Below are 27,352 nucleotides of genomic sequence, written 5' to 3'. Positions count from 1 at the left end.
CGGGGCTCCCGGCCCCGCCTGTCCCGCACAGGCAGCTGCTCACCCTTGCTCTGTCCAGTTCCTTGGCCTTGGCGTACAGGCAGTGGCCAATGCTCAGCAGATTGAAAACGGGCTGGTGCCACATGCTGTCCAGCAGCCGTTTGGAGAAGTTGCTGACGTAGTACTTCCTGAAGTCCCACGCGCTCAGGACCCGGGCGGGGATGCAGGTCTCCGCGTAGGAGTGGCAGCAGTCACAGAAATATTTGCCCAGGTAGTCACAGTACCGTAGCCGCTTCACAAACTCTGCAAGAGCACACAGCAGGCTGAGCGCAACTCACCTCCGCTGGCACCCTGCCCTCTGCCCCCACTGCCCATTCCCACGGAGCTTCAAGACCCACATTGCTGGGTTCGCGCTGGTAACACCATACCCGACCTCAGAGCAGCTGAGAAAGCTCTGGCAGGGACTATGCCATTCGTGAGCGTTGCTTTCCAAAAACAGTTGTCAGAAAAAGAGAAACCTCCCCCAAGTGGTCCTGAATTTGGAAGATGGACATTGTAAACTGCAGTGTAGCCAAAAGAACATGAGATTTAGAGTCTAGACACCTGGTGGGAGTCCACACTCTGCCTCCCACTGGCAGGCTGATTGAGGGCTGGTTCGAATCTTTTTAGGCTAACTACCCTGAGGCCATAAAAAGCAACTCAGAGCTAGATTATGGGATATCGCACGTGTGAAAAGTGCTTGGTAAATTGTCAAGCATGCTACGTACACTCTTAGAGAGCAGAACCCCAAAGACCTCCTGGGTAAATCCGTGCAAAACACATTACTGAAACGCACCAAAGATGGGAAGAGGCGACACGTGGAAACATGGAATGCAGATGACCAGGGACGATGTGAAAAATGATCTCAGTAATAAAGGCGTGTGTGCTGAAAGACTGAACTCCTTGGTTTGCATCAGACTGTCACAGAGGTGGAGGGTCCGGACCAGGCGAGGGGCAGAGGGGCGGACCCTCACTCTCAGGGCGGACAGGAGGGGACTTTCTAGAGGACATTTCCAGGATATACTTTAACTCTTCAATGTGTAGCGGGAATCCTACTTCTGTGACACCAGACAGAAATGCTAACATGCACACATGGAGATACGGAAAGGTGTTCATACAACACACTTATAATGGGGGGGAAGCAATCTAAACATACGTTAAGAAGCAACTGGCTAGGCAGGTATGGTGCACCCAACAGCGAAATGCCAGAGAGCCTCTGAACGCGTGGATGAGTTCCAGATAGGTATACTGCGATCTTGGTTTCACTTTTAAAAATACACATGCTATATGCAAACAACGAATCATGGAACACTGTATCAAAAACTAAGGATGTACTATATGGTGACGAACATAACAGAACAAAAAATAAAAATAAAAATACACATACACAGTCCAAGAAGATCCCCACCAAAAGGCCAGTAGTGAATACTTCTAAAGGGTGGGAGCAAGGATTTTTGATCTTTTGCATTTTTTAATTTGCTAAAATGAGCATGCATTGCTTTCAGAAATATATCTAACAAAATATACTGATAAGGAAAAGCTATAGGGACAAAAGCAACAAATCCCTGGGTACCCACCACCCAGTTTAAGAAGAAGACAGCTATTAAGTCTCCCATGTGTCCCCCTCTCAACATCTGAGTCTACGATGAGCGAGGATGGTATTTATCGTTCACCATTTGACTCACGGGTTTCTTCATAATGAAAACACCATAAAGTGTAATGCAAATGTTAGACGATACATATTGCGAAGATTAAATGAAACGATGGGTTTTCCTTACACCGGCTTCAAGAATAACAAGGCCGCTTAGATCTTAATGCAAGGAGATGGGACTTGGATGACGTGCGCTTCTAAGGAGTTAAGCACGCTGCTAGTCCTATATGCTTCTGCACGTATGTTTACCAAAAAAAATAAATGAAATAAAACCAATCCATCAATTAATCAATCAGTCAACGAGGCCTGAGTGACTGCAGGAGAATCCTTTACCGAGCACTTACTTTGTGTCATGCTCTGGTTGAAAGTCTCACCTACACCGTGTCATTCTCTGCTCGAACCTTTAAGAGGCAGGGGCTATGACTCCCTGTGTCACTGACGAGAGCACAGACAGGGAAGTTAAGGCGCCTGCCAGGGACACACAGCAAGCAGGCCAATGAGCTGAAGGTCCGGCTTTTGGCCATGACAGCCCACTCACCCTCTGCTGCATTGCACGGAGGGGAAGGGCGAGGCGCTAATGTCTTTGCGCTTGCCCAAATTACCCCCCAGACCCCGGTCACCCCCATGCACCCTCATCATTTACAACAGTTTATGTTCTACTAAGTTGCCATAAACACCGAATTCGTGAAGACTGAAGTGTGCTGCTGAGGGAAATCAGGTCTAGGCGTCTATAAGCCCCTGGTAACAACATTTTCACCAACTGGTCAATATATAACCTTGTTTTATGTGTGGTTTCTGCTTGAAGACACCTTATTTCATGTATTTTGTTATAATTTATTTTTAACAACCTTATCTATATTACCAACAATATACCGACGATAACAACCTTATATATACATTACCAACAATATAGCATTTTGTTATGTTTTGTTATATCATTGAATTCAGGGCCGAGAGCACTAAACTCATGGCTGCGTGAAGCTGAGCTGATGCATCTATATTTTCCATAAAGCAAATCACAACCTGCTCGTGCTTAGGAGCACCTCAGGACTACACGTGGGGGGTATTTTAAACAGCTAACTCACCAACAAGAAGTGCAAAACTGAAAAAAAAAAAAAAGGCATTCGATAAACCGTGAGGATCCTTAACAGCACGAGAGGTAAAACAAGAAGATTGCCTTCAGCTCGAAACATCGGGCAACTCAAATTTCAAGCAACTCAAGTTTTTGGTGTTTTGTGCATATCTGGGCGTGACTATGAGAACACCATGAGTAATGATGTTGTGGTCCCCAATAAATTTTACCGAGTAGATGAATCTGCAAATATGGAATCATAAATAATCGGGTTCAACTCTAAGTTCATAGTTGTACGTACTTAGAGTCAACTAGGGTTGATGCATTATTGTTAAGAACTTGTTAAGTGCTTAATGTTTATGTCTGAGTTCTTAAATTGCAAATTTTGTATGTGTCTATTTCCTACCCTGAATTAGGATTTCTGATTTGGCAGATAATGAGTATTTTTCTTTGCTTTGACAGGGCCTTGATCTATTTTATATAAAATGGGCAGAAAGAAAGATATGCTCTGGCCCTTCCACTCTACATTTCTGATCAAACTTAGCAAGATGGGAAGAGAAAGGGGGACAGACGGGACCAATAAATTTTCCTGATGTAATTCATCTTTCCCTAGCATCTGCAATTCTAACATTTCAATATCCAGTCACTCAGGCATCGAATTTCATCGACTAAGTATTACACTATCAATACAGAATAAATTAGGTCTCTCTCTTTTGGTTTCTTCAGTCCATTAATTAAAACACAGCAAAACAACGCATCCTAAACCAGTGTTTCTCGACCATGGGTGATTTTTTCTCCCTAAGAATAGTTGGAAATATCTGGAGGTATTTCTGGTTTTCGTAATTAGGGAGCCACAAGTGGCATCTAGGGATGCCACTGAATGTTCCAGAATGTACAGGACAGCCCTACAACAAAGTCAGTAGCACTGAAGCTGAGAAACGCTGCTCTAAACCACAACTTTCTCATCAGAGGAAAAGTCAATGTCACAGAAAAAGAATAGGAAGAAAAGTTCTAGAACAGTGCTGTCCAACAGAACTTTCTGGGAGGATGGAAGTGTTCTAAGCCTGTGCCGTCCAATGTAGTAGCTACGAGCCACATGTGGCTACTGAATGCTTGAAACGTAGCTAGTGTGCTTGAGGAACGGGATTTTTAACTTTAAGGTAAATTAAATCTTAAATAGTGCAGTTCTAGAATAGAGGTGGCTAAAGAGAACTAATAACTAAATGCCATTTATGAAACTTGGCTAGAACGTGGATGGAAAAGTTAGCTATAAATGACATTGTGAGAACAACAAATGAATATGGCTGGTGTGAGAGACTATGAGAGAACTGCTATGAATTTCCTTTGGTGTGCTAACGGTTCATCCTCCTTGTTTTAGAACATGCTGACGCACTGAAGGGTAAAATGTCACGTTGTCTGCTTACTTTTCAAATGGTTCAACGTGTGTGAGATTGGAGGAGACAAAGACACCACATGCCATGTGCAATTCTGGATTGGACCCAGGAGCTGATCAAGGTCATGGGTGAAATCTGAATAAGTCTGTGGCTGAGCGAATATGACTGTACCAATCCGAAGCTGTCAGTTGTAATAATTATCCTCAGTTATGTTAATATGAGGGGAAGCTGGGTGAAAGAACACAGAATATCTCTATTTTTGCAACTCTTCTGTAAGTCCAAAAATATCTTAAAAAGTCAAGGGGCGCCTGGATGGCGCAGTTGGTTAAGCATCTGCCTTTGGCTCAGGTCATGATCCCAGGGTGCTGGGATCGAGCCCCACCTCAGGCTCCCTGCTCAGTGGGGAGTCTGCTTCTCTTTCTCCCTCTCCCTCTCCCCCTCACCCTGCTCGTGCTTGCTCTCCCTCTCGCAAATAAATAAAATCTCTAAAAAAAAGTTTTAAAAAATAAAAAGTCAAAATATATCCTAAGAACTATATAGGAAGTTCATAGGAAAAGTCCAAAACTGTCTCCATGGCTAATAAAGCATCTACCATCTGTGTCCTGGGCTCCTGTGAGCATGCTTTCTTCTCTCCTTATTACTCTCCGGTCACACAGGACTTCTCTGCAGTCGCTGCAGGCCCTTGGCTCAGGGTGACCCCTACCCCCGCAACACACACACACACGCTTCTGGGGACAATCACTTCCCTACAGAACTTCTCACTCCCAGTCTCCCAAGCCCAGATTCAGTTCCCGTGCGGTAAATGCCACGGCACTCTTGACTTTCTCTTTCATTGAAAGCATCGTGCTTGCTGTTCACTTGGCTGAGGACTCTGCCTTCCGATAAGCAAGCTCCTTGAGGGAAGGACCATGCTTATGCCACCAGAGCAGGCAAACACCACAGCTGAACGCACTTAGGGAGAGCATTTAAAAAATGGTGGAATCACAGTCACGTGTTCATAGTTTCTGACTCATGCACTCCATCATGCACTCGATACCGAGGCACCAGGATACAGTGGTAATCCAAATGGACATGGTCCCTACTAGACTAGCTGGGAGGATGAGCCCTTTAAAGGAAACTAGTTACCATTGTGATGAAAGGCAGGCACTGTCATTCAATATGGTAGAGGGAATCCCAGATGGATTTCTGTTTTCTATTTTTATTTCTTGAGGTGGAGGTCCTCAAACTCTTTTTCCTTCCAAGACTTCTTATCAAAGGCCAAGGGAACCCTTTCCAGCAAAGCTCCTCTTCCCAGCCTTCCACAGGTCAGACCTGTGGATACCCTCACAAGTAGAACAAGTGAGTCTCAGCCTTCAGTGGGCAATTTGCGTTTCTGCTTGGAAGAAGTCTGATTTTCTAGGCCCCAGCTGGCCCAGGAATGATCCTCTCAGGCTACCTACTCAAACCCCCTCAGGGGAGTTTGGCTAGCTCCTTGATAAGCCATTCGGGCGTTCAACATGTATCTTCTGAGGAACAACTGTGTACTAGGTGTTCCTGCAGGGGCAGGGGATAGAGCAGTGGACACATTTGTCCCCATGGAACTTAGAATCTAGACAGGGACACAGACCAATGATAAGCAAAATTAGTAACATCTAAAAGGTCAGAAATGAGCCTGCCTCCTTCAAGGACCAGCAGGGAGGCCATGTGGCTGGAGCTGAGCGCCCGACGGGAGAGAACTAGAAGATGGGTCCAAGAGGTAAGAGGCAAGCCACATAGCCTTATAGGTCACAATGGCCTCTTCATGAAAAAGGAGCAACATTATGAAGTTCTTTCAACAACTTCACCAAAGGCATCTCTCACAAAAACAGCGCACTCTCTAGCTTTGCTATTCTTCGCCCTGTCACTGCGTACTCAACAGGTAATTCACGGCCCATACTTACTAGGTTCTATTGGCGTCCCACAGCCAGCACACAAGAAATTCTGGGCTGCTACCACGAGTTCCCTCCTGAGTGCAGAAAATGAGCACAGTTACAGTTCAGAGATAGCCAATGGAGCATTTTTCACTAACTGGAAAAGAAACAGACATCATGGTGCTTTTCTTGGCTCGGGGGTCTTAATTTTGTCAATTTTCATTTGGGAAAAAACTAGGATTCTTCGAGAGTTTTCTAGTTGAGATTTCTGGGTCTTTTATTTTATTTTTTATTTATTTTATTTTATTTTTATTTATTTATATTTTGAGATCTCTGGGTCTTTTAAAAACCCCTGCTACCGGGGCGCCTGGGTGGCACAGCGGTTAAAGCGTCTGCCTTCGGCTCAGGGCGTGATCCCAGCGTTATGGGATCAAGCCCCACATCAGGCTCCTCTGCTATGAGCCTGCTTCTTTCTCTCCCACTCCCCCTGCTTGTGTTCCCTCTCTCGCTGGCTGTCTCTATCTCTGTCGAATAAATAAATAAAAATCTTAAAAAAAAAAACAAAACCCTGCTACCACCAAAACAGAAGTCAGCATCATGAATACACCTATTCCACCGCGGGATCTTTAGAGACTCCGCTCACCGTGCGTGCACAGGATCCCCTCCAGAGAGACCTGGGACACATAACGCATGGGGGAAAGTGCAGGGAGACGAAACACCAAGCGATGCGCCTGGGAAATTCACAAATGGATCCCAAGAAATTTGGATGAATAAGAGGTCACGTAAGACCTAAGCATCACACATTTCTGGTGAGCGACGGTCTACTGAAGTGTCTTCTATTGAACTGCTCATGCCACAACTTCACATGTGATTTGGAAACACAAAGGAAGTTGTAAACTTTTATTACAGTTTAGGGTCAGCAAAAACGACCAAGGTAAAAATGTGTGGAACCCTACCCGTCTCCCTTAGAGAGGACATAGGGAAATTCTAGAGACAAAACAGCCGTTGCTAAGGAAAGTGACCCCTCCCCAAGCCTGGAGAAGGAGCTCTTCTGCCCAAGCACTCCAGAGACATTTGTTGGCATTTTCTCAAAAGAAAAACACAAGACAGAGTCTACAGGGCACTTCCATGGGGCACAGGCAAGAACCTTTGCCAGTCCCTTCTTTACACTGCAGTCGGGGAACACATTAAACACAAGCCAAGAGGAATGGAGAAACTGTAATTGGTTAAAATGTCCCTTTGGAATGTCATATATTCTCAGAAACAAAGAAAACTACTACCTTAAATTATTATATATTCTATTTATACATATACATTTATAAAAATGAATTTCTTTTTCTCTTTTGCATCCTCTTTTGTTGTTTTGCCTTCAGGGTTTTTGTTACTTCTTAGATATTTTTATTTGCCTCCTGTTGCATTTCTTAACTATAGGAGTTCTCCTCAAGATTAGATTTTCCCTTTAAAAAAATTATCCATTGATTTTTATTTCACATTGCACTGGGAAATAGAGCAGTCTTTTAAAAATTATTGTATATGATTTTTAAGGTTCAATATTAGCCACTTAAAAAAAAATCCCCTTCAAGCCTACTTAATTTTCAATTGCTATGTAACATACATAACTAAGGACAGAACTGTATTTGTCAAACTTACGGAGCCCCCCCAAAACCCACGATAAACAGGAAGCTAAGAAGCTACCTCAGAAAAATATGCCCAACTTTCCTTTTCCTAAAACAAATTTTTCCTTCATCCCTCGGTGCGTAATTTTCTTCCCTTCGCCTACTCGCACAAAGAGGTAGGACCCATCACGTCTTGTTACCTGCACTGGTGGCCCACGCAGCGACGCAGACTTACTTGAGTGGTGGATGAACATTAAATATGATTTGAAATCTGGGGGGCTCCCAGTCTTCAGCCCCTCTGATCCTCGACTTAAGGGTAATTTCCTGAACGACATCCACACTGGATTCAAAGTCTTTCCGGACACGCTCTTCATTCACTACCTGCATAACACAGAAGAGGATTTCAGAGCGACCGAAACGAGCATATTTCAGGGACTGAAAGAAAAAGAACATTCAGATGTGTTTCCAGCATTAAAATTTGCCTTGAAAAATTAAAACTGCTTTCCACTGAATAAAAGGAGTCCTCCCTGTATCTAAAGCCATCTGTAGAAGACTTGCCTGAAACGCCACCCAGCTGAGATCACTTTCCTTAGTATTTTCGGGAGTTCATTCGTTTCCAGACTTCAAGTTACTGTAAGTAGGTCACTGTGACCTGGAATGCTTTTATTCACAGCAGAAGCCTTACTGCTTTTAGTCAACAGGCTGCCAGATGCTGCCAACCAGAACCCCCAGCTGTTGTCAGACTTCCTCAGAAAAGCTCTTTTAAGACCATTCCCCTGCTTAAAAATGCCGAGTGGCTTCCCTCTGATCCATTCAACTTTCCTATTTGCATTTAACATGCAAACTCCACATAGTAGCATTCTATGTCCTCCACAACTTGACCCTATCCTTTAAACCTAATTTCCCAGGAAGATCAACCCCCCCAACACACACACACACACACACACACACACACACACACACCCCTGTTATTCACCCATACCAGGCCATCCTGCTCAATAAACGTACCATGCACACCCCACTCCCATTACTCTTGCTCCAGCTGCCCTTTGCCAAGATCCCCTTCCACATGTTTCTACCTGCTACCATTCTCAAGTTCTGAGATCTCCTATTGGCCTTCCCAAGTCCCCTGATAAAATTAGACACTCGTCCCCTGCATTCGCAGACTGCTTTATCTCTACCCCTATGTTAGCTTTGCCGCAAAGTTCTCTCCCCGCAGTGGGCTGCGGGCTGTCAGAGGGCATTGTGTCTACAAGGGACCAGGCTGGGCACGACTCCTGCTCTTCCACTGACCAGCCCTGCCGAGGGGCCAGAACTAACACCTTAAAGTAAACATAACAACAGCATCTACTTAAGAGGATGAGGATGAGAATGTGAAAGGCTGAATTCCCTGGCGTATAATCAACACTCAATAAATGTCAGATTCACCCTTCATGTCACGTCTCCCCAACACCCAGTGACCCGACAAGGAAATGCGTCAATGTCTGAAGTGAACAGCAGGCAAGATGAGAATTTAGGAACTTTCCATTCAAGGCCAATTTATTTTGATACTTACTATTGAGTCAGCTGCATTTGGGGAACCTGCCAGGTGATGATTAACTTCAGACAACATCCAGCGCTTCTGGAATACTCGGTACAACTCTTTGGCTATTAGCTCAGCAGAATTGAAGTCTGGCTCATAAACGACACTGAAAGGTAAGAGATGCAAAAAGTGGAAAACTATATTTGTGAGGAGTTATGTTATCGGTCTTCATGTTTTCAGTCATCTTTCCCACTCCAAAAACTCAGAAGAGGTGTCACAAGAGGGAGCACGCACCAACCACCCACCGGCTATCTTACTCAACACAGCAGCTTTTATTCATGGAGGGTACCAAGACTGGGAAATGTACTAAAAAGAGCTCTGGATTTGGAGCCTGAAGACCTGAGTTCAAGTCCTATCTCTGCTCATTTAACAGCATTGTGTCCTGTGGCACATTTAGTCTGAGCCTCAGTTTCCACCTTTATAAAAATGGGGTTAAAAACTCCACCCAGCCTGATGAAATGAGAATGTATACAAAGGTCTTTAAACACTACATATATTTAAAAAAAAAAAACCAAACAACAACTATAGAAAGCTCTATAGAAATTTTAGTGGTGATGGTTTCATTGCTAAGTAGTAATCCCTGCCATTGGAACTGGCTGAACTTGGTCGGAGATGTCAGAGGTATGGCGTTCAGAGTACCTCAGAGGTGATGGCCCAGGGCTCTAGGTGCAGGTGGACACGGACAAGACATACCTCTTAGAGGAGCTGCAGGAACACCCACAGGTTTCTGTGATATTGCTACACTCCCCAAGTTCTGCAAGTAAATAAAAGAAAGGGTATTAAAGTCTTTCTATTTTACTTACTCATACTCAACTTTATAGGAACATCCCTGCATCTCAGAAAGAACTAGGTATCCAGCATCTCCATATCTCAGGTTCTTTGGGTTTCTAAGGTGATGACCAAAGATAGGATTTCAAAATACACTCACCTGAAATTCCACCAAAATTTAATTGAGAGGCCAAACAGATCTCACACTATAATGAGTATCTGCTTTTGCATTCAATTCTACAAGTGAGATGAGAGATTGATTATCAAGACATTTGAAATAAAAACATCTTTTTTTTTTTTTTTTAATCAGGGACATACTCTGATCTTGGGAGAGATTTCTTTGAAAGCCATTCTAACGCGGTATCGCATGTGATCATGCCAGTATGCACGTGGGGGAGGGGAAGTACGAGTCATCGCTGGCGAGTTTCCAAATCTTACCTACGATAACAAAGTCATCGAAGTCACATTTACAGGCTTCTTTCAGCACATCACAGTAAGTGGGTGTCCCAGCCACTGGGCTGCCCTGTAACACAGCACAACCTAGAAAAAGAAATGAAGAGGGTTTCACCAACAAGAAGAGAAAGAAAAACTGTCACAGCCAACTAACTAGAAACCAGGGAATAAAAATGGGCCAAGAGTTTACATTAAAAGAGTTTAAAAATCCAGCTTTAAGAATTAAAAAATGCAGGGAGCGATTTCTGGGTTGTTCTTCCATTCACTATGATTAAGTGAAGCAGACGGATGAGGATCTGTGATGATGGGGGGTTCATAAGAGTCAGCTGCCTACTTTTAAGTGTGTTTGAAAATTTCCATAATACAAAGTTTAAAAAAATGAAAGAGGGCAAAAATCAGCTTCATACTGAGGCAAAGAGTAGAGGTGACATAAACACTGTCCTGACCTTATTTGGAATTAGGGTCTTTGCATTTGTGATCAAGTTAAGCTGAGGTCATACTGCATTAGGGTGAGCCCTAAATCCAATATGACTGGTTATATTACAGAGGGACTTTAAAAAAGAGGGAAATTTGGACACAGACACTGGTATCCAGAAAAGGCCATGAGAAGACGGAGGCAGCGACAGGAGTGATGTGTCCATAAGCCAAGGCCAGTAACCGCCAGAAGCCAGCAGAGGCATGGGACGGGTTCTCCCTCAGAGTCTCCAGAAGGAGCCAACCCTTCCGACAGCTTCATTGCTGACTTCTGGCCTCCCCAACTGAGAAACAATACATTTTCTGTTGTTTTCAGCCACCCCATTTGTGCTTTTTGTTACAACAACCTGAGGAAACTACCACGAATAAGTCCAGGCTTTTCTATCCCAAATGCTAGTCTGGGGAATTATCCTAAGAATGTCATTAAAACGAAAAAAAGAAGAAAGTGAAAAAGGCAGGCTTTGATCATAAAAGAGCTATTTGCAGTCCATTTAAAATAGTAAAATATTGAAAGCTATCTAATGCTAAATAATAGTAAACTGATTTTGCAAATCATATTATTAACTCAAGAAATACCATCATGGAAAAATGTGAAAACGGTAGCAACTTGGAAAACTGGATATGAAATACTGTTAACATAATATAATCATATTACTAATGGAATTACATTAATCCAAGTGTATAATCACGATGAAACTGTACTCACTTGAATAAACATAAGAGAAAAACACAGAGAAATGGATACAGTCGTTCAGGGAAATATTCTAGCCCACGGGTTATGTAGAGGTTACATGACTGGGCTTCACAGGAACTGGCGAGGGTTTAGAACCGCACTGGCTAGGTGCTGCGAGTCAGTAACGCATCTGACTCGACCCTTGGTTTCAGCTCAGGTCATGATCTCAGGATCCTGGGATCAAGCCCCGAGTCTGGCTCTGTGTGCTCAGCAGGGTCTGCTTGGGATTCTCTTTCCCTCTCCTTCTGCCCCTCCTACTCATGCACGCACGCTCTCTCTGAGATAAATAAATACAGCTTAAAAAATAAAAATAAAAATCAACAACAACAACACTGCCCCATCCTAGCTGGGTGACCATGAACAATTAACTTCTCAGCTTGGTCTCCTCCTGGGCCAGACAGGGCAACCTCACCCACCTCTGTTTCCCTGCCCTCTTTTGACCACAATCCACAATAACATACCTTCCCATTGCAACTCAGTACAAACGCAAAAATATATTTCACTGATTCAAAAAAAAAAAAAAGTTCCAGGAAGCATTGCTCCCTCAAGGTGAATTGAATGCTGATATTTTCTTTTTTTTTTTTTTTTTTTTTAGATTTTATTTATTTGACAGAGAGAGACACAGTGAGAGAGGGAACACAAGCAGAGGGAGAGGGAGAAGCAGGCTTTCCCACTGTGCAGGGAGCCAGATGAGGGGCTCCATCCCAGGACCCTGGGATCATGACCTAAGTTGAAGGCAGATGCTTAAAGACTGAGCCACCCAGGCGCCCCATCTTTTTGTTTGTTTTTAAATGCTCTCAAGACCAACCTACAACTTGAAGTACGCCGACCTACCTCTAAGGAATAATATCTACCACCAAAAATCTCACATATTTTTATTGGGTTGGTAGAAATATTTTATAATTACATTTAACATATTTATATTCATATTAAAAAAAAATCAGGGGTGCCTGGGTGGCTCAGTTGGTTAAGCGTCTGCCTTGGGCTCAGATCATGATCCCGGGGTCCTGGGATCGAGCCATGTGTGTCACTGGACTCCCTGCTCAGCGGGGAGTCTGCTGCTCCCCATGCGTGTGCTATCAATCTCGCTCTCTCTCAAATAAATAAAATCTTTAAAAAAAAATTTCAGCTAGACATGAGCTTCCACTCAGCCATCCAACAAATACTGATAAAGTACTATTTCAGGCAAGGCACTATGCTGAAGGCAAATTCAAATGAGACAAATGCTTATCCATTAAAGAGTTTAAAACCTCGTAAGGGAGCTGAGACACTGACACACATGACCATGGGCCTTAGGAAGGCAGGGTGCCATGCTGCACAACTCCAGCAGGGAGTGAGGCTTGCAGGAGGGCAATCATAGAGCATTCCGGAGCACAATTTAGGCTTAATTCCACATGAATGGAGCCCCTGCCCTGTGATGCATATCTGGGAGCTTGTCACAGTGCTGGTGGCTGGAGACTGCTCTCAAAGACTGGGAAGAATGAAGGAACTAACGTGAAGTTCCTGGGGACCCAGCATTCCAGGAAGCCTAGTCAAAGCAAAGGGAGGGAGGCAGAGGCTTGGGAGAAATGTCTGCGGGCACGTTTAGCAGGCTCGTGTAACTAAAGCCCGCAGTACAACACAGGGACATCAGGAGATGCCTGTGGGGACGCTGCATCCCACAAGGCTAAAAACCCCAGGATCAAATGTGGCACAAACTTAGCAGGCCATTTTAGAGGAGTAGAAGTTGTTCTAGGAAGACAGACGTGTCTGGGATCGATGAGGGGAAAGAGGCTGCAAGGAAAGAGAAAATGAAAGGCAACCCATGTGCCTTGAGGACCTAACTGCACTTCTTACAGAATGACTGCCCAGAGGCTGCTGTGATGGTCCAGGCCAAAGGCGGAGAGGGAGCGGACGGAGGGGGCTGTCGCTGTTACTGAGAAGTCGGGGCTGATTTGTTCACTAGAAATGGGGCCAAGACACAGACACAAAAAAGAAAGAGTCACAGATAAAGCACAGAAAGAGGATACTGAAATAGGACTCATTTCTTTTCTCCACACTGGTGGCCTCAGAGGGGATGATGGCCCAATCCCATTGCCTCACTCCCCTGGTCGTGGCTGGCTGACCAGCTGGGGACGCCCAATCAAAGCAGGCCCCCTCAGGGGCTCTTCCCTGGGAATGTGGACCTGGGGTCCTGCAAGGCTGGGCTGAGCTGTGCAGCTGGTTATTCAGGAAGTTTCAGACAAAGGATTTGAAGATCTACTTTGGGATGTGACAGAAAAAGAGACATGAGGTGGAGAACACAGCATAAAGTGGTTTGCCCCACTTACCTTCATAGCCGCTGTCAGAAGAATTGGAAGACCCAGATTCTTGCTTCGTGTTGGTATAAAAGGTGACTTCAGAGTCCGCGTGGTCACTCCCGAGGGCCCCACCGGCTTCCTCCACAGCCCAGTGCTCTGCGTGCTGTTGACTCAGGACGGTGCACTTGATTTTCTCCATTGCCGCTATAATCGTATCTGCAACATAGAAGTGGGCATTTTCCTGCAGGGAAAAAAAAGTATCAGTTAAAATACTCACAAGCAGAGCTGACCGTTTTTCATTGAGGGCAGATGAGATTGAAAAAATCAAGAAGCTGTACTTAAGCAGCTGTATTTAAGCTGTATGACTGCACAGAAAAACAAATGCTCCCTTAATGGAGTGATCACAGGTCACTATGTGAAGTATAGCCCCTATCTTCCAGACACATAAAATTGAACCTGCTGCGGCCGACACCCCAAACTGAATTTCTTGTGGTATAAGACCCCAGGTTGGTGGCGGCCCAGGGGCAGACATCAGGCATCAGTCATGGAAAACTTCCCGGTGGAGCGCGGACACGGACTCAGAGCCCTTCGTAGCTCGGCGCTCCTGCCAGAGGCTGACATGAAACCTATCTGCAGCACCTCTTCAAGTGAAGTTTCCAGATTTAAATGAGAGCAGCACCCTCTAAGGAATTAACACTTTCTGTGGTTAAAAAAAAAAAAAAGAAAAAAGAAGCTGTGTTCACCTTTTCGACATCGACAGGGAGCAGGAATGCCTCTGCAGAGAAGGAATTCAAAGAAGTGTTTCTTCCGCAGACTTCAACAGCACCTGCCAACGTTATTAAAAACAGAAAAAAAGAACTTCAAAGATTCCCTTAAGAAAACAAAACAATGCTAGGCAGTGGCCTTTAAATAGTGTGGGGTTTTTTTAATTAGCACAATTCTAGAATAAATTTGGATGCCAGAAGAAGACAGATCCTTCTGGTGGTAGGCTTTGCAGATATTGCCTTAACGGGGATCATTTCTACAAGAGCCTATTGGAGGAGCTTGGGAGGAATCCTCAGAGGAGGGACAGGAGAACCACTGGGATGGAGGAGACCGATGAGGCAAAGACGGTAGAAAGAGAAGAGGATCATGGAAACTACCTAATGGAGATGGAGAAGGGTGAGAAGGAACAGTCTAGAAGCAGGGCCATAAGAATTATGGGCTCTCTTCTCCCATGCACTGCCACTGACCCAAAGCTTCTTGTTTACAGAAACAAATCTATCTGAAAAGGCCCAGCACTGCTTCTCTAAAATGGTCTCCCTCCAGACAAAAACAAGAAGAAACTGCAGAGGGTATTAGCTGACTCATCCAGTCTGCACATTGAAGCCACGCTTTACTGGCAGCGAACACCATCAAAACAAAAAAACGATTCCTGTCATGTGATTTCTTCTTGCAGCATTTAAGGCAAAGCCCTTCTGTGAGAGCCTGGAGGGCTGAGTTGTTCCAACCTGCTCCATTAGACGGCGATACTACAGATGGCTTCAGGATTACACAGCGCTCAGGGTGACGAACAGAGATGCAAGCAGGATTGCCCAATCCCCTGCCTCTTCCTCAAGAAAGTGACTGTGCCATGAAGAACTATGAATCTCTTACGTTCAGAATCCATCTGGGATGGGCAAACTTTCCCTGGAAAGGACTAGCAAGTAAATAGGGTAGGCTCTGAGGGCCACGTGGTGCAACTACACAGTTCTGCCACTGGGGTGAGGAAGGCGCTATCAGCGCCTTGATGTGTAAAATCAGGAGGCCCACCGGAGTTGGCCCCCAGGTCATGGTTTTTGGACCCTGAGGCTAGAAGAAAAAGGACAGAGGAGAGTCAAACTGTGGATTCCAGTTCCAGCTCTCTCTATACCAGCACTGGGATAGGCAGCCATTAGGACCCTGAAGGAGACCAGGGATGGGAGTGTGCTCTATAAATGAGTAAATCCTCTGCAAACAAAAGGAACCCTGGATGTGTTTCTTGGGGGCCTCAGGAAATGCTTCTCGGCTGGGGGAGTGGGTGGGTGGGTTTTCCTCTACCATATTATCTAGAAAAGGAATACCTTGCTGCTGTCATTTGTGACGAAGCAGTCACAGGAAAACTCCTTTGTCTTAGTAGCAAATACCTATTCTCTGCATTGCTGTCCCACAGCAAAGAAAGACCAGATTGCTGGGGACTTCTCTTTTTTTTAATCCCATGGGCTGCATCCTCCTACCAAGTTTAAAATGGAGTGGTTTTTAAAGGAACTTAGAGAAATTGCTGGGGGTTATTGTCTTGGGACAAAAGGGGCTGGGGTAAGTGTTTTCCCGGGAGAAAGACAAAGCTTCAGGGTGATTTTAAATTGCAGAACCACTTGCTGTGGAGTGTGTCATTTTGCTCAAATTTGGTTCTTATTTCAAAACTAACCCATTTTAAGATTGTCCAAAATCTGCTATTCTTAAGCTATGAAAAATATGTTAAAGATTGTGACCATCTCCGACTTTTCAAAAGTTTTTCCAATAGAACAAATAAACCCCATATTTTAGGAAAGTGGGAGGACTGGTTCTTGCTGGTAATAAATAAATATCTACATACATATAGACACACACCGGCAGGCAGGCAGCTTTCAGATTGTTTTGAAAGAGAAAACTTCATTGACTATTTGGACCTGTGTTCTAAGAGAAATACAAATCAGTGCAGTGTGAATATAACATAATGAGTTTTTTTTAAAAAAAGATTAGAATGCCACAAATTATAACAGCAATAGACAACTTACTGACTCTTGAGTGGCATTTGGCACGCATTACCTTATTTTAGGAATTCCAGTCTTTTAGGAATATGTGCATTACTTCATCGCAATGGGAGCCCTGGCTTTAATAAAAAAAAAAAAGTTTTGTATAGTGTTTGGGGGAATTGTGATTACTAGTTTTAAATCTTACTATTTTCTAGTCACCCTCCGTTCAGGTAAAGGTGAGGCAAGTTCATCTCCTAGGAAAGTACTCGTGTGCAATAGAGCCCACCCTGTCTGGAAACGCTTTCTCCCACTACACTGAATTGAGAGCGCCTTCAATACTCTCTCTTGCAGCCGGAAGCTCCTGAAGGCACACACCAGCTCAAAGATGGCAGCCGGCACTGATTGTCAACTAGGCTAAGCAAAGATGGCATCTCCTTGCTATCGAAGGAGAACGGAAATATCTGATTTTACCCACTGTGACCATCCGGGTAGCTGGACTGAAGACAATATTAAATGAGCTAATGCACTGGCTTCTGATCAAAGCAGAAAGCCATGAATTTTTCTCATGACGAAGACAGACAGGCTTTAGACCAATGCAAGGCCAGCATGGGAACAGACAGGAATGAGGTAGGTTCTGACTGGAGTTACCTTCATCAGGGGAAGCTGTCAGTTGGGAAGGCTTCAGAAAAGCATGGTCAGCTTCAGGACAAGGAGAGGAGCTTGCGAACAGAGACATCTGAGGAGAGTGTCCTAGGAGCACCCCCTGCTCTTCTGTTGAGGTAAAAGAGAGGTCACTGCTCTTATCACCTGAGCCCTGGGCAGAGTCTGTGGTATCCTTCAACAGTGATGTCTCCACCATGGAGTCCCCAAGAGACAATGGTGAAGGGCCGAGCGGAGAGGAGGTATCCCCTCCAAAGTGGCTCCCTCTGTTCCCCCCTGTCGGCACCCGAGGGGACAAATCCTGCAGCTGTTGCTGCTCACACTGGGGGTTAATCCAGGCAGCTTTGTGCCTCATGAACCTGATGTCTGATTGGCAAGGGGGTTGGTCAGTGTCCAGGAGGCTGGGCGAACCATCCATGTCGCCAGGGTCATTGCTGTCCCTTTCCCACAGGTCCACCGGAGAATCCTGCCGGCCCGTAGACTGTGACACCATCTTTCCAGGCTCAGGGTAGTGTGAATCCTGTTGTACTATTGGACTAGGGCTTTGAACTCACCACAAGGCCAGCAGAGGGCCAGACAGCTTATCTGCAATGAGCAAAAATCGTTCAAGATAAATAAGAACGCAGTCATAGTTTTAACTCTAAAATCTTTTGAGGAGAAGAAACAAAAAATAAATAAGTTTGTACTTCACCCTGTACAATACAGTAAATTCCACTCGGATTTACAAGAAATAATTAAACACATTAATCAATCAATCCATCAGCAATAAAACTAGCAGCAGACCCAGGAGCTATGAGGTTGGGACAGAAAAGGGTTTTCAAGGCAGAAAGATAATTGAAGATTGCTTTTATATAAGGATAAAGTCATATATGCATACTGCTGATGAAACAGATAAAAGTGTAAGACAGCTGTGCATCATTCCAATAAAATTAAATGTCAAACCCCGAACGGCAATGTTATTTGGACGTAAAGACGCATTTTCATAGTTTCTTAGCTTCTTTTTTTTTTAGTCTGTGTTGGTATTTCAACAAAGTAGACAAGTGGTATGTGAAATTGAGGACAACCACTAGCACTAAAACTTTGTTTTCTATAACTTAGATTACAGTACTGGATTATAACAGCAATAGAAATTTGTGATTAGCTTATAATATCTAAAGAATACACTGTAAATCTAGAGTTTATCTTTTTTTTTTTTTTAAGAGAGAGAGAAAAGGAGAGGGAGAGAGAGAATCTTAAGCAGACTCCACTCCCAGCACGGAGCCCAACGTAGGGCTTGATCTCACAACCCTGAGATCATGACCGGAGCCGAATCAAGAGTTAGCTGCCCAACCGACTGAGCCCCCCAGGCGTCCCAGTTTGCTCACTTTTAAGCTCAATGTTTAGCTCTAGTAAATAAAGTCATGGTTAAAATGTCAAGAGCTACTCAAAAGAGAAACACTCCGGGCACCGTAATCCCAGGCCCAGCATGTGTCCTTCTACTGCTCCCACTGTCCCTCACACTGTGAGGCTCAAAGCAGCCTTCAGGAGGAAAAGCGAGGTCAGCAAGGGGAAGGCCAAGGGGTGGAAGCAGTCGGCGCAGGTGAGCTTAGCTTAAAGGAAGGGTGGAGAACAGAGCTACGAGGTGGTGAGCTGAGACTCTGGAGTCAGTTTCAGGGCTTTAAGCACTATCGTTATGTATACAGCTGGCTCCCACCTGGATCCCAGCTCCTGCCCTCCCCTGGAACCACGGGCTAGCGTATCTTACTGCCTATCTGACATTCATCCAGGGGACACTGCAAACTGACACATTCAAACAGACCCTAATTTCCCCCAAATCTGCTCCTCCCTGGCTTTCCCATCTCAGGAAACATACCTCCCAGTTGCTGAAGCCCAAAATCTGGAAGTCATCTCTGATCCTATCTTTCCCTAGCTCTCCATCTTTAATCCATTAGCAAGTTCATATCCATAGCTACCGCCTTCATCTAAGTCACCCATCTTCTCCCACCTGGGCCTCCTTCCATTGGCCCAGAGGGTCTCCTTGCTTCTACTCTTGCCAGCTTATAATCAAGAGGTATGCAGAGATCTTTTACAAGCCTAAATCAGATGTCAGTCCCCTAATCACCCACCCACCCCCTGATAGATCCTATCAAATCTGGAATAAAATCCAAAATCCTTACCTTGTCCTTAAGGCATGACATGATCCCATCCTGCAGACCACTCTCACTTATCTCTGTCCACCTTCGATAAGTCCCAACCACGGAGCAAATTCATAGATCCTACAAGCCCTTGCCCACCCTAACGGTGCTGTTCTAGTCCTTCAGCCTAGACTGCTCTTCCCCCAACTGATCATATGTCTGGCTCCTTTCTGTCTTGTTGCATGCTTTGGTTTATAAATTACTTCCTCAAAGAAGTCTTTCCTAACTACCTCTCTTAAAGTAGTTCCCCAGTTACTCCCTATAACATCACCTTGCTTAATTTTCATCACGGTCATCTCACTTCCTGATATTTTTTTAGCTCCTCACTGTCAATCCCCTCCACCCCCTCCCTATAAGCTCCATGTGAACAGAGACCTCGTCTGTTCTCCACCAGGCCACAGAGCTGCCCTACGGGGGGCTCAACGAATTTATGGACTGAATGAGCAAATCCAACAAAATGGAAATGTCATGAGCTGGAGAGAAGACTTCTGTGGTACACACGACTGTTCTGCTACTGTGGCAGAATTATTTGTACAGGGATGGAAGTGAATCCATGTTTCCTAAAGAGAGGACATTTTTCTCACCCAACACTTACAAAATAGACCAAAGGAAGGTACCTGTGAAAACTATACCACAATGCCTTGGGTTTTCTTGATTTGGGGGCCTTCTGTTCCAGGTCAAACCTTTTGAAGGGACACATACACCGAGATAAGATACACATAATACTGCACGGTACTGCGTAAGCTCCAAGTCACCGCTCACCAAACGTCACGGGCTCTGGCGGTGAATGCCAGAACTCATCTGAAGCGATTCGTCTTCCTTCTCCAAACCTCAGATCTCACCTGGTGCCCCAATTTCTCTTCGCCGCCCATCTTTTCCTCCCCAATAATTTTACAAAGGGGAACCATGACTGTGTTTTTATGGAATGGCCAAACACAGCAGCCTAGAGAGAGTGAAGCACTCACATGGCGCCAAACCCACCCATCCCACCTCATTCCCAGAAATGACACTGGGAACCACTTCATCCCTTCCAACCTCCTCCTGTGAATTAACATACATATGTCAGGTCAGAAGACGTGTTTTGTTTTCTCTTTTAAACATAGACAGGCTAATACTGGACAGAATCTATAACGAACCTTCTTTTTCGGTCAACAAGGTCTTGAGGGTGCTTATCACTCTTCACTGTCCTACCACTTTTTATAGTATAAATGTATCAAAATGTACAGAAATTTATTTTCTGTTTCTGTTCCTATTTATTTTATTGACGGAAATTTATTTTCTGTTTTTCACTATTATAAAACATACAGCAATGAACATCTTTATTCGTGTTGCTTTTTGTTGATTTTCTCTCACTGGATCTCTTCTCTTCCAAGTTCCCATTTTAGTTCTGAGTCCGTAGCTCCTGACAACATCATTATTTCCAAGAGATGAAGCTAGAAGTCATGTTTCACACTCAATCCTCTACACGTCATAGCTGTTCTTGTGTATGGGAGACGATTACAGATGTGAAATCACATAAAAATGCACAGCCTCCAACCAATGGTAAGTAGCAGTGAGCCCTGTGTTTTTATAAGCAGAGTAAAGGCAATAGTTCAAAAACGATGACATTATGTATGAGCCTCCTAGATACGGAACTGACTTAACTGCACTGACCAAAACAGACTTTCTTTTAAAAAGTAATTTCAGAAGCAGGTGCTTGCTCTACTTCCTTCTAGAAAGATGTTCTTGTTTCACACAAATAACCAGCAGGCGTTGGCTTTTCTGGGTTATAAAACGAGAACATGTTAGCGCTGGAATAGGCCCATAGAGATTCCAAGCCATGTCTAAGGACGCTGCTGTGTAGTGGCACAGAGAGGACGACAAGCCAGGCTGGACACTCATCAAGGAGCATGAGTTTCTCTGAGAGGGAGGTTGACACAGGAGAGAGCAATGATCAGAAACAAAGTCCAGGCCCTAGTCCCGGAGGTCAACATCTCGCCTGCTTGATCTTTGAGGCAACAGATGATTCATGACATCCCATCATATGGTTGTGTTGCTCGTTGTCAGCTCGCTCATAGTGCGTTCATTATTGGATTAAACAAGTATTTACTGAGCATCTACTGCATGACTGGCACGGTTTTGTTTTGGAAGCACTGGAGGAAAATAAGCTCCATGATTCCTCCAGTAGTTTACGTTCTGGTAGACGGGAGACAGTGACTAAACCCAGACATTCAGACATGTCAGTGCTGATAGGTAGTAGGTAATATGGGTCCAAGCAATGGTTGGCATCTTCCCAAAATGCTTCCCACTGTCATAAAAGGGGTCTTTTGAATCAGAGAGGCTTAGGTACAAAGATAAAATCAATTTCCAAAAAACATTTGAAAGGAAGAGAAATCAAATTGCAAAGCTTACCATCATTTCTATTGAGATTTTCGTATCAAGGGTGAGCACGGGCCAGATTACTAGCTAACATACATGCAGCAGCAAGGTCCTAGACAAAAGAAAGACTCCTGGACTCCCCCTGCCAAGCCATTCTGGATGGGTCTCTGCCCCTCCAAGTCCGTGGTTCTGTTGAGAATGACAGCATCACGAGGGCAACCTGAGAGCCACAGTATTGACTGCAAAGATGCAAATCTACAAAAGGGGTGGACGACTCAGTTGGGCCTGAGCCACCATGACCTCTATAGTGACCTCACAAAAGTCTTTCAGACCATAACCGGCCAGCACTTTGATGGCAGAAGAGCAGCTTTTAGCTGCTAAGACCCCTAACAATCTTATGAATAGGCACAAGCAGGTCAGATTTAGGATTTTAGATTTTCTCTGCCCCAGCACTAACTACTGACTGAATACATTACTGGGAGCATTCGAGACTCATCTTAAATGCGACCTTCTCAGCAACGCCTCCATGTTCCCCTATATAAGTCACGGTAACTGCCCCAGCCAGTAATTCCTCTCCCCCTACGCACCTCTAGTTTTCTTCTTACTCCTTAGCACGAATCCCCATTGTATTTAATCTCGAAGACTTAACACCCACTAAGATGTAAAATCTCCGAGGGTAACTTCTTAAAAAAATTGTACTTGGGACACTACTTTGTTCCCAGAACCTAGAAGAGGGGCACATACTAGGTGCTCAGCAAATACGTTCTTCGAGTGTGAATAAAATGAAGGAAAGAATGAACAAATGAACAGTGCCGAAGTATGGTTCCATCGGTTATTTCTGTTGCCCAAGAAAGTCAAGAATAGATGTCAACCTTTCTAAGAAATTGGAGATCACAACCTAAAATTTCTGCCAACCATTTCCTTAGAATAAAGGAAGTTAGAGAATAGAAATCACAAATAAGAGTTGAGGTGAAAGGTAAAATTCATTTGTGCTGCTTTTAGGGTGGTTTACGGAGCATGCTCAGTAATAAACAAATGCAAGTGAACAGACAGCATGTAAGCTGTTTGGGGTTAACACAGTTCCCCAGTCCTCTTCCCATGTTTCTGTATCTACTTCCCTTCAAGCTTTGACTTTAAACAGACTCACATCCCCAAGGATGTCAACAGACTCACACCATCACTCATCAAACAGAAACCCTAAGATGCCCAATCAGGCGACTCCACAGCTTCCACAAAGTGGCCAGGAATCAGAGTAAACCGCCATTTTCTTACAGCTGCAATTTCACCACAACACATGCTGAACTCGGTGTTCTAACACGAAAAGCACCAGGAAGGAAACAGTGCTATATTGCAATGGTAGTTGTGGCATCACACGGGCTCTTCTCCGACCAATCTGACCTTTGGCAATGACCCTTAATTTTGAACGTCTGCTGTCAAAAGAACATAGAGGAAGGACAGAAAGCAATTATGACAAATGGGTGGGGTGAGAAGGGGAAGACCCAACAAAGGCAAAGATTAGAAAACTGCCTAAGAAAATTGCAAGGTTGCCCAAGATACACAAATGACTAACTTCCTGTGGTCACTGCGTATGTCATATTTACCACTCTCATTCTACACGATGATGACATGAAATATTTCAGGCATCATTATGCTGATTTGGGAACTGAAATAAAGAACGTTAGGGGACTTGCCCAAAGCCTCCCCATGAATAATTACCAGAAGTAGAACAAAAAACAAGAGTCTGACACCTGATTGAAAGCTCCTTCCACTGATATTTCTGTGTGCCATTTGGGCTGAAATTAGGGTATTTGCAATTTCATTGGCAAAGTAATTTTAAGAATTTTCCCATGAGATCTGTCACAAAACAAAGAATTAAGAACCACACCACTCTATTTGATTCCATGTTTTTAGAATACTGTGCCCAGAATTTTATGATTATACCTATTTATAAAAAACAAAATCATTGTACATACATCTCCAGTATGGGACAATCTATTTATAAATCTTACATGTGCCCAGCTATTCTAATATAGTATGTAACTTAAAAATTTGTGAAAATAGCACTTTGTTCTTCCTTTCCAATAAATCATCTTGTATCCTAAAAGTACGTACCACCACTCAAATAATGGTTTACTTAAAACCTTCTATATTAAAAAAATAATAAACCAAAAATTACCTATCCATGAATATTAGATAACCGAGTAAGACTTACAAAAAATATTAATACAAACATTTACCCACAGTAAGGGTAGGTACCTACCCTTGAATGATGGCGAGGTTCCCATGTTTGGGCAAAATAAAATGGGGAGCCATATCAGAAAACAGTCGGAAGTTCCTCAAATAGTTTAACATAGAGTTACCATTTGACCTAGCAATTCCACTCCTGGGCATATACCCCAGAGAATGAAAGCAGATGTTCACACGAGCACTTGTGCACAAATTTGAATGGCAGCATTATTCACAATAGTCAAAAAAGTGGAAGCCACCCAAATGTCCATCAACTGATGGTGGGTGAGCAAAGTGTGTGACCATCACACAATGCAGTATTATTCGGCCATGATAAGAGGTGAGGTACTGAGACATGCCGCGGTGTGGGTGAGCCCTGAAAACATTATTCTAAGTGAAACAGCCAGTCACAGAAGATATTTCATATTGATAGATTTTTTTTAATGAAATGTCCGGAAGAGATAAATCCATAGAGACAGAACATAGATTCGTGGTTTTTCAGAGGAAGGAGGGAATGAGAAAATAAAGAGCGGTGGCTAAAGGGTACAGGATACCTTTTTGAAGCTCTAAATGTTCTAGAATCATCTGTGGTAATGATGACACATATCTGTGAATACACTAAAACCACTGAACTGTACACTTTAAAAGTGGCATTTTTAAAAAGAGATTTACTTATTAATTTGAGAGGAGGGAGGGAGGGGCAGAGGAAGAGGGAGAGAGAATCCCAAGCAGATCCCAAGCTGAGCGTGGAGCCTGAGGCGGGGCTCCATCCCACGACCCTGAGATCACAGCTGAGCTGAAACCAAGAGTCAGAGGCTGAGCCACCCAGGTGCCCCTGAACTGTAGACTTTAAATGGGTGAATTGTGTATTATGTGAATTCTATCTCCATCTTGATAATGCTGTCAAAAAAAATGAAACGGGAAGAAGTTCCCATCTCCCTTTAAAAAGGCCTAGGAAGCCTAGAGAGCACTGGTATTCCTCGGGCTCAGGGGCTCAGAGGAGCACCGGCTGGAAGTGAGGCTGCAAACGCAGGCACTGAGCGTTAACGGGGAAATAGAGCGCAGATAAAGGGAATACAGAACATAGGTGCCCAAAGTAGGTACAGAGAAGAGAGGGGAAGTAGAAGTGAAATTGCCACAACTGAACGATCTAGAAAAAGAAAAGAGAAAAAAACAAAAACCAAGGGCTGGTAAAGACAACATCATGAACGTGATGGCAACTAGCAATGGGGCACTGGGTACCAGACCCTTCACGACGGTCCCGACACCCACCCTCATCTTCAAACCAGCGCTGTGAGGGAGGTTCTGCTGGTCCCAACTCATAGATGGGAAACAAAGTCAATGCAGGTAAGTATTGTGCTTCTGTGTGATTGAGTGCCTATCTCTGAGGAATACATACAGGTGCATGTAGATATCACCAATACAATTTCTAACATCTGCTTTAAAATAATACAGTGGGAAGTGCCAGCAGGGGATATGGAAGAAACCCAACTAGCCACGTTGATAATTGTTGAAAGTGGGAGAAGGGTACATGTACTATTCCCTCTACTTTTAAGTATGAAATTTTCCATAAGCAAACTCCCTAGGTAAAAATTTAAACAAAAACAAAAACAAGGGCGCCTGGGTGGCTCCGTCAGTTAAGCATCTAACTCTTCATTTTGGCTCAGGTTGTAAGCTCAGGGTCATGAGATGGAGCCCAGGGTCGTGGGATCCAGTCCCGAGTTGGGCTCCACACTGGGCCTAGAGTTGGCTTGAGATTCTCTCTCCTTCTGCCCGTCCCCCACTCCCTGCCTTGCACACATGCGTGCCCTCTCTCTCTCAAAAAACAAACAAAAAGTTATAAAAAAAAGAAAAATCCATTGATAGATGAATGGATAAAGAAGATGTGGTGTGTGTATATATACACACACACAATGGAATATTAGTCATCAAAAAATGAAATCTTGCCATTTGCAATAATGTGGGTGGAATTAGAGGGTATTATACTAAGCAAAATAAGTCAATCAGAGAAAGACAATTATCATATGATCTCACTGATATGTGGAATTTAAGAAACAAAACAGAGGATCATAGGGGAAGAGAGGAAAAAATAAAACAAGACAAAACCAGAGAAGGAGATAAATCATAAGAAACTCTTAATCATAGGAAACAAACTGAGGGCTACTGGAGGGGAGGTGGATGGAGGGAAGGGGTAACTGGGTGATGGACATTGGGGAGGGCACGTGACGTAATGAGCAGTGGGTATTATATAACTGGTGAATCACAGACCTGTACCCCTAAAACCAATAATACATTATATGTTAATTAATTGAATTTAAATTAAAAATAAAATAAAAAATAAACAATTTTTAAATTAAAAAAAAGGAAAAACTTCGCCATTGCTATATCTGCCCATGTATTCCTGAGTTACCTCTCTGACCTCCTTCTCTACTCCCTCTCCATCCCTACACCTCTATACCCTTCTGCACCCCTACTCCCCTCTATACTCTTCTACTTACTCCCACCTTTATTCAAATTTACCTTTGGAATGAGACTTTCCTCATCACCCTTTTTAAAACTGCATCCCTAAGGTATACGCTATCTTATTACCGCCCTATTTTTTTTCCCCAGAGCACTCATCTTCTATTATCGTAGCCATCATCGTCAGTTCATAACACACACTTACATGGCACTTACCACCTGCCTACTAGCACCGTTCTAGATTTTCTACACACACACACACACACACACACACACACTTGATCCTTCTAACAATCTATGAGGTAGATATAACAACACTATTTTTATTTTACAGATGAGAATCCAAGGCACCACTTGTAAATGGAGCATTTCACACTCAGGCAGTCTTGCTCCCGAGTTCACATTCCTACCTATAACAGCACAGGGATAAAGGAAAGACCTTTAAATCTCACGGATCCAAACATCTCTCCAGAATATAAAATTTATCAAGCACGAAGGGGCTGCTGGCAATGTCAGTGACATGGTCATGCTTACCTCCCTTGGCCCAAATCTCCACAGGGACCAAGAGTTTAAACTAAGAATGAAATAAAAACCAAATCCAAAACCAACCAACAAACAAAAAACCACATTGTATATGTCAAGGGACAGTTCAAATGATTGATGATTGAGCCATATTGCATAGAATACCCTTAAAATGTGCATAAACAAAAGTTCAACTCTCCTGACCTATCGTATTTAAAATAGCCATCCCTCAAGCTGTCTTCTAAGAACAATTTCCAAATAGAGAGAGAATAGGGAAGCATTTTACCCGTA

General features: G+C 43.8%; 1 protein-coding gene across 1 annotated transcript in view; it reads right to left on the bottom strand.

The window, feature by feature from the left end:
• Positions 1 to 19,700, bottom strand: part of RUBCNL (rubicon like autophagy enhancer) — a 27,145-nt gene extending 7,445 nt beyond the window's left edge. The window contains exons 1-10 of the mRNA XM_008706840.2: positions 19,478 to 19,700; positions 17,310 to 17,906; positions 14,673 to 14,755; positions 13,960 to 14,170; positions 10,429 to 10,530; positions 9,916 to 9,976; positions 9,196 to 9,328; positions 7,876 to 8,021; positions 6,055 to 6,119; positions 44 to 282 (exon numbers count right to left, since the gene is read on the bottom strand). Coding sequence (XP_008705062.2) covers positions 44 to 282; positions 6,055 to 6,119; positions 7,876 to 8,021; positions 9,196 to 9,328; positions 9,916 to 9,976; positions 10,429 to 10,530; positions 13,960 to 14,170; positions 14,673 to 14,755; positions 17,310 to 17,814 — 1,545 coding nt within the window. The 5' untranslated portion in view covers positions 17,815 to 17,906; positions 19,478 to 19,700. The remainder of the gene's footprint in view (positions 1 to 43; positions 283 to 6,054; positions 6,120 to 7,875; positions 8,022 to 9,195; positions 9,329 to 9,915; positions 9,977 to 10,428; positions 10,531 to 13,959; positions 14,171 to 14,672; positions 14,756 to 17,309; positions 17,907 to 19,477) is intronic.
• Positions 19,701 to 27,352: the final 7,652 nt, after the last annotated feature.

Source organism: Ursus maritimus, unplaced genomic scaffold (assembly GCF_017311325.1).
Source record: "Ursus maritimus isolate PB19 unplaced genomic scaffold, ASM1731132v1 scaffold_10, whole genome shotgun sequence".
In the NCBI taxonomy this organism is placed as follows: Eukaryota; Metazoa; Chordata; class Mammalia; order Carnivora; family Ursidae; genus Ursus; species Ursus maritimus.
The sequence above is the reverse complement of the archived record's forward strand: the minus strand, read 5'-3'. Positions and strand labels throughout refer to the sequence as shown.